General features: G+C 37.5%; 1 protein-coding gene across 1 annotated transcript in view; it reads right to left on the bottom strand.

The window, feature by feature from the left end:
* Positions 1-16708, bottom strand: part of LOC133641941 (matrix metalloproteinase-15-like) — a 53514-nt gene that overhangs the window by 29473 nt on the left and 7333 nt on the right. Inside the window, exons 2-6 of the mRNA XM_062036083.1 lie at positions 13628-13776; positions 9953-10072; positions 9577-9890; positions 4510-4671; positions 1601-1956 (exon numbers count right to left, since the gene is read on the bottom strand). Coding sequence (XP_061892067.1) covers positions 1601-1956; positions 4510-4671; positions 9577-9890; positions 9953-10072; positions 13628-13776 — 1101 coding nt within the window. The remainder of the gene's footprint in view (positions 1-1600; positions 1957-4509; positions 4672-9576; positions 9891-9952; positions 10073-13627; positions 13777-16708) is intronic.

Here is a 16708-nt window from a genome sequence, read left to right as displayed (position 1 = left end):
TTATATTCAATTTCGACTCTTTAAAATTCAAAATTCAACCGAAAAAAAGAAGAGAAAAACTAGCTAATTCGAATCTTTTTGAAAAAATTTAAAAAAAAAATAATGGAACATCATTAGTAATTTTTCCTGATTAAGATTAATTTTACAATTTTGATGACATGTTTTAAATAGGTTAAAATCCAATCTACACTTTGTTAGAATATACAACAAATTGGACCAAGCTATATTTCTAACAAAGACAAATCATTATTTCTTCTAGATTTTCCGGAACAAACATTTTAAAAGAAATTCAAAAGACTTTGAAATAAGATTTAAATTTGATTCTACAGATTTTCTAGATTTGCCAGAATATTTTTTAAAAATTTTAATCATAATAAGTTTGAAGAAATATTTCACAAATATTTTTCGTCGAAAAGACAGAAGCTAAAATGAAAAATTAAATTAAAATTTGTTTATTATTCTTTACAATAAAAACAATTAATTTACTTGAACATTGATTTAAATTGTCAGGAAAGAAGAGGAAGGAATTTAAAAGGTAAAAAGGTATATGTGTTTAAAAATCCTAAAATCATTTTTAAGGTTGTATTTTTTCTCTGAAATTATAAGAAGCAAAGTAAAAAAAATAATGAATTTATTTAAACAAGTGAAGACCAAGTCTTTAAAATATTTTCTTGGATTTTCAAATTCTATTTGAGTTTTGTCTCTCTTAGAATTAAAAATGTCGAGCAAAGCGAGACCAGCTTGCTAGTAAATAAATAAAATTTAAAAAATAGAGGCAGCTCACTGGTAAGTGCTGCTATTTGAGCTATTTTTTAGAACAGGCCAGCGGGCTACTCATCTGGTCCTTACGGGCTACCTGGTGCCCGCGGGCACCGCGTTGGTGACCCCTGTACTACGGTAATTACCCATCAAAACGCCTGCGGCTTATAGTCGGGTGCGGCATATATATATGGAGCCATCTGTATTTTCCCCTAAATTTAGCTGGTGCGGCTTATAGTACGGAAATTACGGTAGTAGGGTATGCATAATATTTCAGCATATTTCTGTGCTGCCATAAAATGTGCCACCCCCTCTATGTTCCTGAATTGATGTACTAACATCATGTGTCTGATTCTGTAGATACTTAGCATCATCAACAACAAAACTTGTGAATTTGGACTCTTGTTATTAATCACAAAAAAAGTTAGTAGGGATACATATTTATAATCCTTGACATCGCTAATAACACAGAAGTTCTGCCACTGTCTAAACAAGTCACAGAGCTCCGCCCCCATGCGCGCTCCCGCGGTAGGAGATACACAATATTTCAGGGATACAGAATTTCCCACGACAACGGCGCGAGAGTCTGTTGAAATAAAAAGTGTTTCTCGCCTTCCTGTCGGTCATTTTTTCTTAATAATGATCTCGCAGCAGCCAGCGTCATCTCACAAGACCCTCGGGTGCCGTGAATGTCAATCAAGTGACAAAAGGGACGTCTTAGTGAAGATTTATGATCGCAAATTTTTAGGACTATTTTTTTAATGCCTGGCTGGCGTTGGACTGACACACCCTCCGCGATCGACGTAAAGGGCACCCCTGGTCTAAATTGTGCATTTCTCACCTTGAACACAAACATCTCTCCCCTCAGCAAGGTGACGGTGTCAAAGTCGCCGTCACAGATGTCAGGGGCCGCGTTGTCAGGCTGCTTGGGAAGCCGCCGGGTAGGCGGAGGAAGGGGAACGTCTTTTCTGATGGGCGGGGTGACAGGATCAGGACGGGCGGTTGTGGCGATGTCGGGATGGCGGGGAGTCGTGCCAGGGGTTATTTCAGGCTGGCTCGGTACACGCGGGGCTCTTTCGGTCGGGTTCGGTATGTCAGGTTTGGCATCCTCGGGAGGAGCGGTGGTTGATTCAGCTTCAGGATAGCCATCGGAGGACGGAGGAGACTTGGGAGGGGCCTGAGTGGCGAGAGGAGGACCTGTAAGAGAAAGAAGTACAAGACGTGGTTTCCAGGAGCTTGTGGGTGGCATTTGAAAACCTTTTTCATAACATCATCCTCTCCATTACTCAAAGACGATGTTTCTTCCATTTAACGCCCCAGCTCATTTCTTCGACGCTGACTACTTTGGAAATAAACAGTGCCACCGGTTGCTAAGAGACAAAAACACTGCTACATAATAAGTTGAAACTTGAAAAATATAATATCTTAATGTGGACATGGATCCATGAAAATAGGGAAAAGCTGCTGATGGTGTGTTTGACGGAGAAGCAGCTGGAAGGAGGTACTGTAGAGGTCCACTCTCAAAGGTGAACATTATTATTACATTACTTTATAAAACTACTGTAGTTGTTAATACTACATTATACTATTGTTTTTACACATTTTTAAACGTTTGTTTTTCTTTTTACAAGGCTTGTTACATGTTAAAATTGTGCTGTTTTAAGTCATTGACATCATCTTAACCTCTTAAAGCCCGAGCTGTTTGTTTACATGCTTTTTTATTTCTCTTTGCTATTTGGTCTTATTAGACCCTAATTAGAATAAAAACTAAAATTCATACTTTTATATAAGTACACAAACGTGTACTTCTTGTGTAGTGACATGCAAATTTGTATTTTTACACTTTTTTTTTCCAAATTCCATTGTATGTTATACTTTTCTGACACCACCAGATAGCAGGATAAGTGTCCATATGTCTGCATAAGACCCCAATTCAGTATTGTACACAATTTTGGAAATAAGAGCTTAAAGGTGCTGTCCACGCATGTGGCCACTAAGCCTTTAGAGGTTAATTTTAGCATGAATAATTATATTTTGTCTATTCTAGTGTAAACATTTTTAAAATTAAGAAAATAAATATTCCAATAAGATATTTTGGTTTTCCCCATACAGAAAAAAATGTTTAAATATTCTGCAACATCCCAAGGATGCTTAATTTAAAAATTGCAAGTTGAATAATGATTGTTTTCAGAATAAAATATTTATGTCTATCTTAAAGGTTTTGCTCATTTCTAGATTTACAAATCTTAATTTAGGATTTTTTTTTAATCAAGAAAAATTAACTAGATGCACTGATTTCACTAGTTTTTAGTATTTTTTTCCTAAAAACCGCTCTTTTGCTCTTACACTTGTAATATGCACTGTAATACACACACACTATCAAAATACATACGCCTAAATACAAACCATCTCTCCGACCCGAATGGGTGTTCTTGATATTTACTATATCTGACTGAAACGTAAAATGTACATTAAGAGTGTTTAAAAGAGGTGAGGCGGTCTGACTGCAGACATAATATATACCGAATTTTCCGGACCATAGGGTGCACCGAATTATAAGGCGCACTGCCGATGAGCGGGTCTAGTCAGGTCTATTTTCATACAAAAGGCGTACCGGATTATAGGGCGCATTAAAGAGGTGATATTATTACGATTTTTTTTCTCAATATAAAACCCTTCCTTGTGGTCTACATAACATGTAATGGTGGTTCTTTGGTCAAAATGTTGCATAGATGATGTTTTACAGATCATCTTCAAGTCGCTTTCTGACAGTCGCATCAGGATGCGCCGTTTTGTGGGCGGTCTTATTTACGTGGCTCACCTTCGGCAGCGTCTTTTCTCCGTTATCTTTGTTGTAGCGGTGTAGCGTGCAAGGACAGGAGTGGAAGAAGTGTCAAAAGATGGAGCTAACTGATTTAATGACATTCAGACTTTACTTCAATCAATAACGGAGCAACATCTCCTCATCCATGGCTCACTAGTGCAACAACAAGGCCGGAAATGTGTCCCGTGAAAAAAAGTCAGACCGGAACTCTAATAACTAAAGTTCCTTGGGTGAATAATGTAAACTCACTATACCGGTACGTTTTAGCGCTTTCATGGCGGGTTTACTGACAGATATAAGTAAGAACTTTTCCCTACTTTATATTAGAAATGGCAACAGCGGAGGATGAATGTCCCATTACAAGAAGATAGAGAAAAAGAAGAAGCTTATCGACTACATACGGACATACGCAAATTTTCAGGATTTATGCAGATCCCAAATACAGATCAGCAGGTACCAGAAGGTAAGAAAAGTTGGTTTTGCATAATATTGCAAAACAAAACGCCAGATAATGTCTTACCTTATACACACACCATAATAATACTCGTATGTTGAAGCACAGTACAATCCATCATGCGGTGCGGCTTCATGGCTTACCAAAGTCGTGCTAAAACATTTTGATAGATTTTTGAGTGCCGTGTGTAATGTTCTATATTTTCAATGGAACATAACATTTTTGTGTTATTTTCTTGAATCATATTGCAGTCTACACATATCTCTTATGTGTGACTGCCATCTACTGGTCACACGTATAATTTCACCATGTACCAAATAAAATTGCTTCAAGGTTGGTAAGCACAACCAAAATTATTCCGTACATTAGGCGTACCGGGTTATAAGGCGCACGGTCGAGTTTTGAGAAGATGAAAGGATTTTAAGTGCGCCTTATAGTCCGAAAAATACGGTAACGTGTGTGTGTGTCTCACCATATATGTACTGTATTCCCTGGATGTCATCAGCATGCAGCGTGAAGTTGTGTGTGTGAATCCACTGATAGAAGGGAGCCATGACGGCGTCGGGATTGTCCGAGTGCTCCAGGCCTAAAGCGTGACCGAGCTCGTGCACCGCCACCAAGAAGAGATCAACACCTGCAACACAGACCATGATGGTGATATCCACATTGTGCATCCTTTATAATCAACCTTTTTGACTTCAGAGCCCAACTTTTCCACTACAGAGGGTCCCGGGTCCCACTCAAATATTAACACTGACTGAATTAGAAGACTTACTCTTGATTTTAATCGTATTCAGTAATTATATCTAACTTAAATCTAGTTTACAACCTTGTCAAATTATATGAAAGCAAGTGTTAATCACAAAGGTTATTATCAAGGCTTAGGTCAGACGGTTTAAACGATAGGAGTCATAAAAACTGATTAAAAATACATTTTCCCGTATTTTTTGGAGTATAAGTCGCACCTGCCGAAAATGCATAGTAAAGAAGGAAAAAAACATAAGTCGCATTTTTGGGGGAAATTTATTTGATAAAAGCCAACACCAAGAATAGACATTTGAAAGGCAATTTAAAATAAATAAAGAATAGTGAACAACAGGCTGAATAAGCATAAATAACCAACTGAGAACGTGCCTGGTATGTTAACGTAACATATTATGGTAAGAGTCATTCAAATAACTATAACATATAGAACATGCTATACGTTTACCAAACAATTTGTCACTCCTAATTGCTAAATCCCATGAAATCTTATACGTCTAGTCTCTTACGTGAATGAGCTAAATAATATTATTTGATATTTTACGGTAATGTGTTAATAATTTCACACATAAGTCGCTCCTGAGTATAAGTCGCACCCCCGGCCAAACTATGAAAAAAACTGCGACTTATAGTCCGAAAAATACGGTACATACAATTGCAGTGCTAAAATAAATATGTTGTAATTAAATTGATAGTAAATATGTGTTTCTTAAAAAAAGAATTAAGTGCAAATGAAAATACAGCTTCACCACTTTAGTCATAATTTTTGCACTTCAGAAACTTCTCTATGACTTCAGCTGTGGCTCATACAGGACCACAGCTGAGAATCAGGGGCCGTACTTATCAAGCTTCTTAGAGTGCCATTTTACACTTAAGTCCTGAGAATTTGCGAAATTTAGTCCTACTCTCAAACTTAAGAATAAAAGCTTTTTATCAACGTTCTTAAGTCTAAGAATCACTCCTACTCTCCACGATATTTAAGAGACCTTCAGAGGTGTCTTAAGTGGTTAGGAGTTGCCAGCAGGGGATGGCACTGAGGCGAGAGAGACGTGCGCGAACGTTCAGGGAGCGGAACGATGTCCTGGATTTGTTTGATGACGAGCAGCTGATCAAACGGTACCGTTTAGACAGAGCGGGTATTATTTTTGTCACAGATTTAATACTTTTCGATTCCTTGTTGATTTCTGCATGTGGCTGCAGTGGGCTAGTATATATAGAGCCACCCACACCAGTTTCAAATTAGTTACCTAATTAATGAATTGGAAAGAAAATTTTATGAGAGTAGCGTATGTGTGTGGCCGTGAGGTGAGTGACGTCAGTGAGTGTGTGGGCGATAGAAGAGAGGGAGCGGTAGCGTGAGTGCCGGCGGGGACTAGTTTGTTTTGTATTATTTTGTAGTTTATTGTCAAAATATACACTCCCATTGTCCACTTAAATATTTCCAAGATATTTCTTTATTCTTAGACAACGGATTCCCTTCCGTGATTGGTCATTTCTATGGACACAGAAATGACGTCACCTAAAATTGCGTTTACGGCACATAGTAATGTCGTAATTCAGCTCTGAGTGTGACACTTAAGATTCAGTCCTACACTTCGCTGAAAGTGTGAGTAAGACGCTTGATAACTAACTTTTAAGTGCAGCTTTCAGCGAAGAATTTATTTACTCTTAAGTCAACTCTTAGCAGACTTCTTAGGAGTAATTCTGAGAAGCTTGATAAGCACGGCCCCAGATATTTTTTGTCGCCCTCTAGGGGCTCTATGGTTAAGAAACACTGCTGTATCTATCCCACGCCAGGATGGGTTTTTACAAGCGAAGCAAAACTAGCAGAGAGAATAAATACACAAGAATTAAATAAGTGATGAGAAGCAGATGAGCACAGTCTGGAAGACGTGCAGAGACAGGATGTAAAACAAAGGCTATAAGTACTTAAAGAGAAAAACAGGAAATATTGAGACAAATTTAGGGAGAGTCTAGTGGCCAGCAGGAGAATGTGTGAACTAATACAAAAGGAAAGAGAATTTTAAAGTACAGTTTGGATAAGAAGTAAATACATACATACTCGGGTTGTACGGTATAGCGATACTAATAAAGTACCACGGTAATAATGAATTAAAAATGATACTATACTCCCTTTAAAAAATGCCAGTATTTTTTTTCATCCGCATGCTGTGGTGACTTACAGAGCGGCGGAGCATGTTGAGTGTGTCAGCGCGCACAAGAAGAAACAGCGAGTAGAGGAAAAATGGCAAATAAAGACCATTTTACCGGTTAATAAAAAGGGTGCATGAAGCGAAATACGACGGTATTTAGGCTTCAAAACTATCGTTGAAAAGACGCTCTAAACACGGAAGTGCCACACCGCAAGCGCAGCTTTAAAACATGCCTCACCAGAAGTGGCATGATTAAAGTATTTCCACCTTTGCTTCAAACTTAGCTTAACAATTCAATAACATGCAGACAGATGGACAGTATTAGCGGAGTCCAAACCGCCAACGTAGTGATGCAAGGGAAATGACTGAATTTTGTAACAAATTGCTACAATTTGTATTTTATCTTTAACAATGTGAGTTTTACCTGCGTCATGTCTTATCCGTGTACATTCAGCCATGGTATTATATTTAGTATTTACTAACAATTGTATTTTCCTTAAAGCACAAACCAAGAGTGGCAAACATAAATCATGAAGCAGTGTCAATAAAGCTTTATATTCTATTCTAATCCTAGATTACGGCAGGAAATATGTAATGTATAAAATTGTAAATTGTTCTTTGAGTGCAACAAGAAAATCCCATTGTGTTTAATGCCTATAAATTCTTATTTTAATCTTGTTTGAGTGCAATAGGAACCATATGTTTAACGTATCATAAAATTGTTTGTTAAAATTAAGCCAAATAAGATTTTTTTTTGTGGTCCCCTTTATTTTGAAAAGTATCGAAAAGTATTGGAAATACATTTTGGTACCGAGACTGGTACCAAAATATTGGTACCAGGACAACCCTAATGTACATGTAACATACATGCATACACATATATACATATACACATACAGTACATATATATATTTGGTCAAATTCACACTTAACTAATTTTTTTTAAAAGTTATTTGCTTATATTTATAGTACAATTTTTGTATAATCATGCCCTTTATAACATTTTATTAGCATAAACCAGGGGTGTCAAACCCGTTTTAGATCGGGGGCCACATGGAGAAAAATCTACTCCCAAGTGGGCCGTACTGGTAAAATCACGGCACGGTAACTTAAAAATGAAGACAACTTCAAATTGTTTAATTTGTTAAAAAACCGAACAAGCACATTCTAAAAATGTACAAATCATAATGTTGATGGGGTTTTTTTTTACACTTACATGTCGCGGTTAATACTATTCTACCTTAATTTGTCGTTATTTTTACTTTCTGAATAAATTATGTGATAATGTTCATCAGTCAACACATTGGTGTTAATTATCAATCTATCAAGATAAAAAAAATTATACCAAAATCAAATTACGGTATGTTATTTATGTAGTCTGCTCATTTTCCTCGACTGGTGCACTAACATCATGTGTTTTTTTTAGGGATGTCCGATAATGGCTTTTTGCCGATATCCGATATTCCGATATTGTCCAACTCTTTAATTACCGATACCGATATCAACCGATACGATATATGCAGTCGTGGAATTAACACATTATTATGCCTAATTTGGACAACCATGTATGGTGAAGATAAGGTACTTTTTAAAAATAATAATAAAATAAGATAACTAAATTAAAAACATTTTCTTGAATAAAAAAGAAAGTAAAACAATATAAAAACAGTTACATAGAAACTAGTAATTAATGAAAATGAGTAAAATTAACTGTTAAAGGTTAGTACTATTAGTGGACCAGCAGCACGCACAATCATGTGTGCTTACGGACTGTATCCCTTGCAGACTGTATTGATATATTTTGATATATAATGTAGGAACCAGAATATTGATAACAGAAAGAAATGGGGGGAGGGAGGTTTTTTGGGTTGGTGCACTAATTGTAAGTGTATCTTGTGTTTTTCATGTTGATTTCATAAAAATAAAAAATAAAAATAAATAAAAAACAGATACAGATAATAAAAAAACCGATACCGATAATTTCCGATACTACATTTTAACGCATTTATCGGCCGATATTATCGGACATCCCTAGTTTTTTTGTTTGTTTTTACATATGTAATCTACAAAGACACAAAGAATTGCTATTGTGACATCTAGTGGACACATTTAGAAGAGCAGTTTCTTTCATTCAAGAATTTCAGCTCATTTATATACTTGGCAAACTCATCCCACGGGCCGGATAAAACCCGTGCCGTACGTTTGACACCCCTGGCATAAACGCCATGTGTTTCATGGTGGCGGCTGATGGCGTGATCACAGGATAAAGACGCAGAAGGTCAAATAATTTAATTCTTTACGAAAGGTTAGTGCGAGGCACGTAGCGGCAGCACACTGACTAAAGGCAGCGCTGGCAAGGAGCAGGAGGAGAACCTAAATAGAATCAATTAAAAATAGAAAACAGGTGCCCTGGCAGGAAACTGAGCAGAAAGTGAAGGTGCAGCCAAACAGGAAGTAGAACCAAAATAAGAGCGACAAGAAAAGATAAAATAAAACTGCCTGAGGAGTTTCCAGGCAGTCACTCAACAAACAGGAGGAATAAAGATGAATAGTTTGAATAGGTTTTGTAGTCATTTGTGAGTGATGTGGCCATATATGTAGGGAAAAAAAAACAAGCCGCCTACCTTGAAAGTTTGGACTGTCTAAAGTCCAAGGTTCGTCTGCATCAAAGTGTGTGTCCCCACCCATTCCCGGCCCAGGGTAGAAGGCGTGGGCCAGCGCGCCCCCCTCGCCGTCAAACAAGGACATGTCACCATGGAAACCAGAGGCAAACAACAGCAGGATGTCGGCGAGCTCAGCCCCGCTGCTGTTGCCTTGTGGAGCCGTTAACTTTTGGAAGGTGAGCGGCGTGACCTTTCTCCACACGTCAAAGGCTCGACCGATGGCATCGTGCATCCGCCCTGCTCCCAGGGAGGGCGGGATGTGCTGCTCCAATATGCTGAGGCAGACACACGTGTCATGTTGTATACAATACATCTTGGATGTGTCCGTGAGGTGTACCTGTAGGTGAGGTGGTCCTTGTCCCACCGTTGTCCAGTGAGGGCGTAGCGTCTCCTCCTCGCTCCATCTTCAGTGTCGGCTTTTTTGTCAGGGAGGCCACAGCGAGGTCGACGCATGGCTCTACGCATACAGTAACGTACATTTTAATTTGACTTTCACATTTGCTACATGTGCTTTTGGTAAAACACAGGTGTGCAAACCGTTTCCAGAACAATTGAAAGGTGGTGGGCCACTTTGATAATTTTTGTACAATATAAGATGCTAAAAAACAATCTAATGTGGGTCAATATCTGCTGACTTGTGTCAACAAAACATTCTTAGCTTGGTGACATCGACGATAAGGCAATTTAGTGTATTATCAATTAATAGTAGGGATGTCCGATAATGGCTTTTTGCCGATATCCGATATTGTCCAACTCTTTAATTACGGATACTGATATTAACCGATACCGATATCAACCGATACCGATATATAAAGTCGTGGAATTAACACATTATTATGCCTAATTTGGACAACCAGGTATGGTGAAGATAAGGTCCTTTTTAAAAAATAAAAACAAATAAAAACAAATAAAATAAAATAAAATACGATAAATGAATTAAAAACATTTTCTTGAATAAAAAAGAAAGTAAAACAATATAAAAAAAAAGTTACATAGAAACTAGTAATTAATGAAAATGAGTAAAATTAACTGTTAAAGGTTAGTACTATTAGTGGACCAGCAGCACGCACAATCATGTGTGCTTACGGACTGTATCCCTTGCAGACTGTATTGATATATATTGATATATAATGTAGGAACCAGAATATTAATAACAGAAAGAAACTACCCTTTTGTGTGAATGAGCGTAAAATGGGGAGGGAGGTTGTTTGGGTTGGTGCACTAATTGTAAGTGTATCTTGTGTTTTTTTATGTTGATTTAATTAAAAAAATAAAATTAGAACAAAAAAAAAACAAAAAAAAAACAATACCGATAATAAAAAAAACGATACCGATAATTTCCGATATTACATTTTAAAGCATTTATCGGCCGATAATATAGATTACAATTTTAATTAATTTTTAATAGTACGCCAAACGGCCAATAAAAAAACGTAATCTGTGCTAAAAAAATTGCCCCCCAATGTCACATTTTGAACACCCCGATGTAAGAATTTAAATACTCTGCATTTGAGTTGCAAAAAGGCTGCCGTACATATAGAACTACAACTAGATCGGTGCTCAGTCGAGCAGAGACCTCCACACAGGCCACTCAAACGTGCACAATCTGACAGATACCACCTCCTGAGTATGCCTGATTTAATCTTCAAGATTCAACGTATTATTTACATTCAAAAAAATGGTTTTGGTATTCTTGTTCGAACAAACAATCCAACCTACATGAATAACATAACCACTTTAGAAGAGGGACATATGATTTCAGTTTGATGTGGTCATGATTCTGAGGTTGGACTGTTCATTTGACTCACACTGTAAAAGCGAAACCTCGATTTATGAACTCTTAAGTGTCTTTTCTAGTTGTGCTAGCTCAATGAGTTTTAAAAAAAAAGGACAAGCAATGTGTGGATTGAACATTTAAGCGGTATCCACAGCGTTGTCGACAGTGCATTTCTCCTGCTCACTCTCCCTGCCAAGAAGATTAACCAACAAGGTCAAGTGGATTTTATTTTTTCCATTCCTAATCTTTGTGGCGATCTGGCTGTTAAATTTAAGGAGTTTTGTGACTTCAAACTGTGAGTGCACCACAGGGCTAGTGACCGTGTGTCTGTGTTGACTTTGCTATTAAATACAAAGTTGATCCATCACCCATTTATCATGTTTGTTTGATACATAGTACTGTATAGTGCGTTATAGTGTGTTGAAAGTGTACAAACTTTTATTAAAACATGGACTTTTGTCGAGGCTGGAACCTATTTTTCATGTGTACATTGTTTCGAATGGGGAATATATTTTTGTATTTACGAACCCTGTTCAAGAAACCATTAAGTGCATAAATTGAGGTTCCAATATGTGTGTGTATGTATATGGAGGTCCATCATTTTATATATAGTCATTTTCATGACTATTTACATTGTAGATTGTCACTGAAGGCATTCAAAGTATGAATGAACACATGTGGAGTTATGTACTTAAACAAAAGCGAAATAACTGAAAACATGTTTTATATTTTTGTTTCTTCAAAATAGCCACCCTTTGCTCTGATTACTGCTTTGCACACTCTTGGCATTCTCTCGATGAGCTTCAAGAGGTAGTCACCTGAAATGGTTTTGATGCCTTCAGTGACAATCTACAAGGTAAATAGTCTTGAAAATAAAGAAAACGCATTGAAATGAGAAGGTGTGTCCAAACTTTTGGCCTGTACTGTCTAATATGGATTTTATTTGTTTTATAAGCCACAGCAGTAAAAAGGTCATTAAAACAATAAAACTAGAGGTGCTCTAAGACCTTTACAGAGTCCTGTTTATTAGAACGCCCTAATGCAAATGAATATTTGTTTTATTATCAAGTTAATGTTTAAGTGGACATATGATGGTTTAACATGATTATATGTATTGGATGTAGGGCCGGCCCGTGGCATAGGCCGTATAGGCAAATGCTAAGGGCGCCGTCCATCAGGGGGCGCCACGCCAGTGCCACAAGTGTTGGAGAAAAAAAAAAAAAAAAAAAAAGTTGGTACTATTATTTCTAAATACAAAAAATAATCCCACGTTAATTAAAATGCAAAGTAAAGCCTATTTAATACAAATATTTGTTACAACATTACGCCCCCCCTCCCCCGGCACGGTGCACCCCCTCCATTTAGGTATCATGACTCTTTTTGGACGTCAACACATCAAAAAATCAACACCAGATGTCAAAACGGCCAAAACTATCAGGTGCCCAGGGAAGAAAAAATAGAAAAGAAGAGGAGGAGAAACGAGAAAAAGACAGAGGTAGCAGGTATATGTAACGTTAGCCTACATGAAATTATTTGTCTGTTACAGAATGTGATAGTAACCTGGCTTTTTAGCATTAAGCCAATGTTACATGATTCTGCAATTGCTAATCAATAAATAGCTAGTTCTGTTTTAACGTCGGGTTAATATTGTGGAGGGGGCTAAATTGTTATGGAAAATAATGTAACATTAGGTAATTACAGTACTCCCACCTTACATTCCTCAGGGACATTTGTATTAGATCTTTTAAGCAGGTGTTTTTTGTTTACATTGTTATTGCCTTCTGGTTAGCTAATGTTTGCCCTGCAGGTAATAGTCACTTTTCCACCCCTTTATATATTAGGTGTAGTTGTAAGCCTAGTTGTGAAAGTGCACATCATTAATGTTGATTAAGCAATATCACATGAGGGAATGCTGTTTTTTAATTTGAGCACTGCTGTGATTCGGTTAAAGGTAATCATAACATAACATTCTCATATAATATGTTAATTTGCTTTCCTTAAGTAAAAAAAAAAGGTCAAAGACAAAGCTATTCGGTTTCTTGTGAGTATATACACTTCACTGCCGATGTGGGGGGGCGCCACCTAAAATCTTGCCTAGGCCGCCAGATTGGTTAGGGCCAGGCCTGATTGGATGTGCGTTGGTGTAAACGGTAAATAGATTTTCCTCCACAATCCCATTTTCAACCCTCTTTGGAAGTACCTGCAAAACGGTTAGTTTGGGGAAGTTGAGCTTACCTGATGGTGGCAGCGTCCGTCTTCCCAGTCACCTCCAAGCCGTAGAAACGCTGCATGTCACTGACGGCTTGGGACAGGATCTGAGCGGACTGCATGGTGGACATCTGTCTGCTGGCCTGAGACAGGTAGCCAAACTGACGTAGCCATGCCTGCAGGAGGTAGGTGAAAGGTCACGAGAAATCAGCTGTAACAATCAGAACTTGGTATGGTTTTGGGGCTTCTGTGCTCATCCAGGAACACAACCATTGTCTAACAACTGGGGAAATATCTGAGGAGGAAAAAAAGAGAAAGCTGATTGAAACCAGATGGCTTCTAATAATATTAGCACATTCCTGACCCTTTCTTTGCAAAAACAGCCAAGATGAGGAGAAGGCTGTAAACAGATGTTAAGGAAAACAATTAAAACATTACATCAGACTTTAATGACTGCGCCAAAAACACTGAAATCTGCTGTTCACGGCCATCAAGATGCGTCTAAGGTGCACTGACACAAAGACTCCAATAGTTAAACTGCAAAAAGTCAGTGTTCAAAAACAAGGAAAAAAAATACAAAAGTTAGGGGCATTTTACTTGAACTAAGCAAAATGATCTGCCAATAGAACAAGAAAATTTGGCAAGCAGTTTTGTCTGAGTTTTCCTCTGAGGAGCAGTTTTTTCTGTTTTTTTCAAAAATTATGTAGAGCACAATTTTGAGTTTTGGGTTTCGGTTTTTTTTTTAGATCGCAATTTCCACCAGTCCAGATGTGTGTGAGAATTTTGGTGAGTTTTGAAGTATTTTAAGGGGGTCAAATTACAGCTCAAAAATAAAAAATGAGTGTTTTTAGTCATTTTTTGTCTTGAAATGGAAATTGCCAACTTCCTGTTGGTTTTCGCCCGAAGAAGTGAAATTATGAATTGTAGGTCTAAGTGAGACCTACATACAGGTTTTTGTTTCATGTCTCTACGACCTTCCTAGTGGGAGTTAGAGGCAGTTTTCTTCCTAGGGGGCGCTAGAGCGCAATTGTGATTTTTGGGGTTTGGTTTTTTTACTAAAGGGTGCTGTACCCGTTTGTATGTGTGTAAAAAATTTGGTGAGTTTTGAAGCATGTTAAGGGGGGCAAAGTAGTGCGCAAAGCTGCGGAGGAAAAATAAAGAATAATAATAATAAATAATAAACATTACAATAACAATAGGTTCCTTTGTAACCAGTACAAAGGACTCCCTGAGGGAGTCCTTTGTACAGGGTACAGGGCGGACCCTAATTAGCTAACCTCAATGAACCCAAAAATACCTTAAAATAAGTATATTCTCACTAATAACAAGTGCACTTTTCTTGGTAGAAAAAAACAAATATGAGACCTTTTTTCTCAATATGCTGAAAAATATTCTTAAATTAAGTAAATGCCAGTGCCATTATCTTGACATGATATGTGCTCCAAATTTGTATTTATTGTAATTTTGAAGAATTCATCTGAATGTGCATGAACTTTTTCTGTTCAAAATTGTTTGAAATGTCACATGATAAATGTTTAAATATTAACTGTCAGTTTACTGTACCGTGCCAACTGTACTACTGTATGAGTACGTATGTTCTATTGTTTCATTGAAAATAAAACAGCAGAGTCCATTTGGCTGTCATCTGTTTTAATTATGAGACACAATTGTGTCAAAGTCATGATTTTTTATTCCATGCTTGAAATGAGAAATTATTATTTTGAAAAAGCAGTTTTATACTCGTGAGTGTTGATGACACAGCTTTGCAACACTTGATATTCTAGTTTCAAGCATGTTTTACTCAATATACGTCATCAAATCTCAGCAACAAGCTGTAATATCTTACTGAGATCATTTAGGACCAAAACACTTAAAACAAGTAAAACACTCGAACATAAAATCTGCTTAGTGAGAAGAAGTATCTTATCAGACAGAAAATAAGCAAATATCACCCTTATTTGAGATATTCAATCTTACTTAGATTTCAGTTTTTGCAGTGTACTCCTGACTTGAAGCCTCAGCGTGACTCAAAAACAACAAAGCAGGCGCCCTCAACACAGCAGGGTCACGAGACTCCTACTTTAATGCACAGCATGCAGCACACACCCATAAAAGTGCACAGAAGACAATAAAACATCCATTTCTGCATAAATAGGCAAGTTCATGCCAACCAATTGTCAGAATGGGCAAGAAAATGTTCAACTTTTTGATGAGGCTTAAATTACGATATTAAGTGAACTGTGTTTCACCAAATGATGTTCATTAACACAACAATTCTTTTTCATCATCATTTCTGGGTGTTTTTGTAAAACAACACACTCTTAAAAGTGTTAGGAACAAAACATACAATGAAACAGAATTATAACACGAAAAGTTTTTTTAAAAACAACTACAATGGAGTTAAGGAGCGAAAAACGAAACAATAAAATTAAAAAAAAAAAAAAAAATCATGGTTGCCTAAAGGCCTACTGAAAGCCACTACTACCGACCACGCAGTCTGATAGTTTATATATCAATGATGAAATCTTAACATTGCAACACATGCCAATATGGCCGGGTTAACTTATAAAGTGCAATTTTAAATTTCCCGCTAAACTTCCGCTTGAAAACGTCTTTGTATGATGACGTATGCGCGTGACGTCAGTAGTTAAACGGAAGTATTCGGACACATTGAATCCAATACAAAAAAGCTCTGTTTTCATCTCAAAATTCCACAGTATTCTGGACATCTGTGTTGGTGAATCTTTTGCAATTTGTTTAATGAACAATGAAGACTGCAAAGAAGAAAGTTGTAGGTGGGATCGGTGTATTAGCGGCTGGCTGTAGCAACACAACCAGGAGGACTTTGACTTGGATAGCAGACGCGCTAGCCGACGCTAGCCGCCGACCGCACGGATGATCGGGTGAAGTCCTTCGTCCTTCCGTCGATCGCTGGAACACAGGTGAGCACGGGTGTTGATGAGCAGATGAGGGCTGGCTGGCGTAGGTGGAGCGCTAATGTTTTTATCATAGCTCTGTGAGGTCCCGTTGCTAAGTTAGCTTCAATGGCGTCGTTAGCAACAGCATTGTTAATCTTCGCCAAGCTGGAAAGCATTAACCGTGTATTTA

Source organism: Entelurus aequoreus, linkage group LG24 (genome assembly GCF_033978785.1).
Source record: "Entelurus aequoreus isolate RoL-2023_Sb linkage group LG24, RoL_Eaeq_v1.1, whole genome shotgun sequence".
Lineage (NCBI taxonomy): Eukaryota > Metazoa > Chordata > Actinopteri > Syngnathiformes > Syngnathidae > Entelurus > Entelurus aequoreus.
The sequence above is the reverse complement of the archived record's forward strand: the minus strand, read 5'-3'. Positions and strand labels throughout refer to the sequence as shown.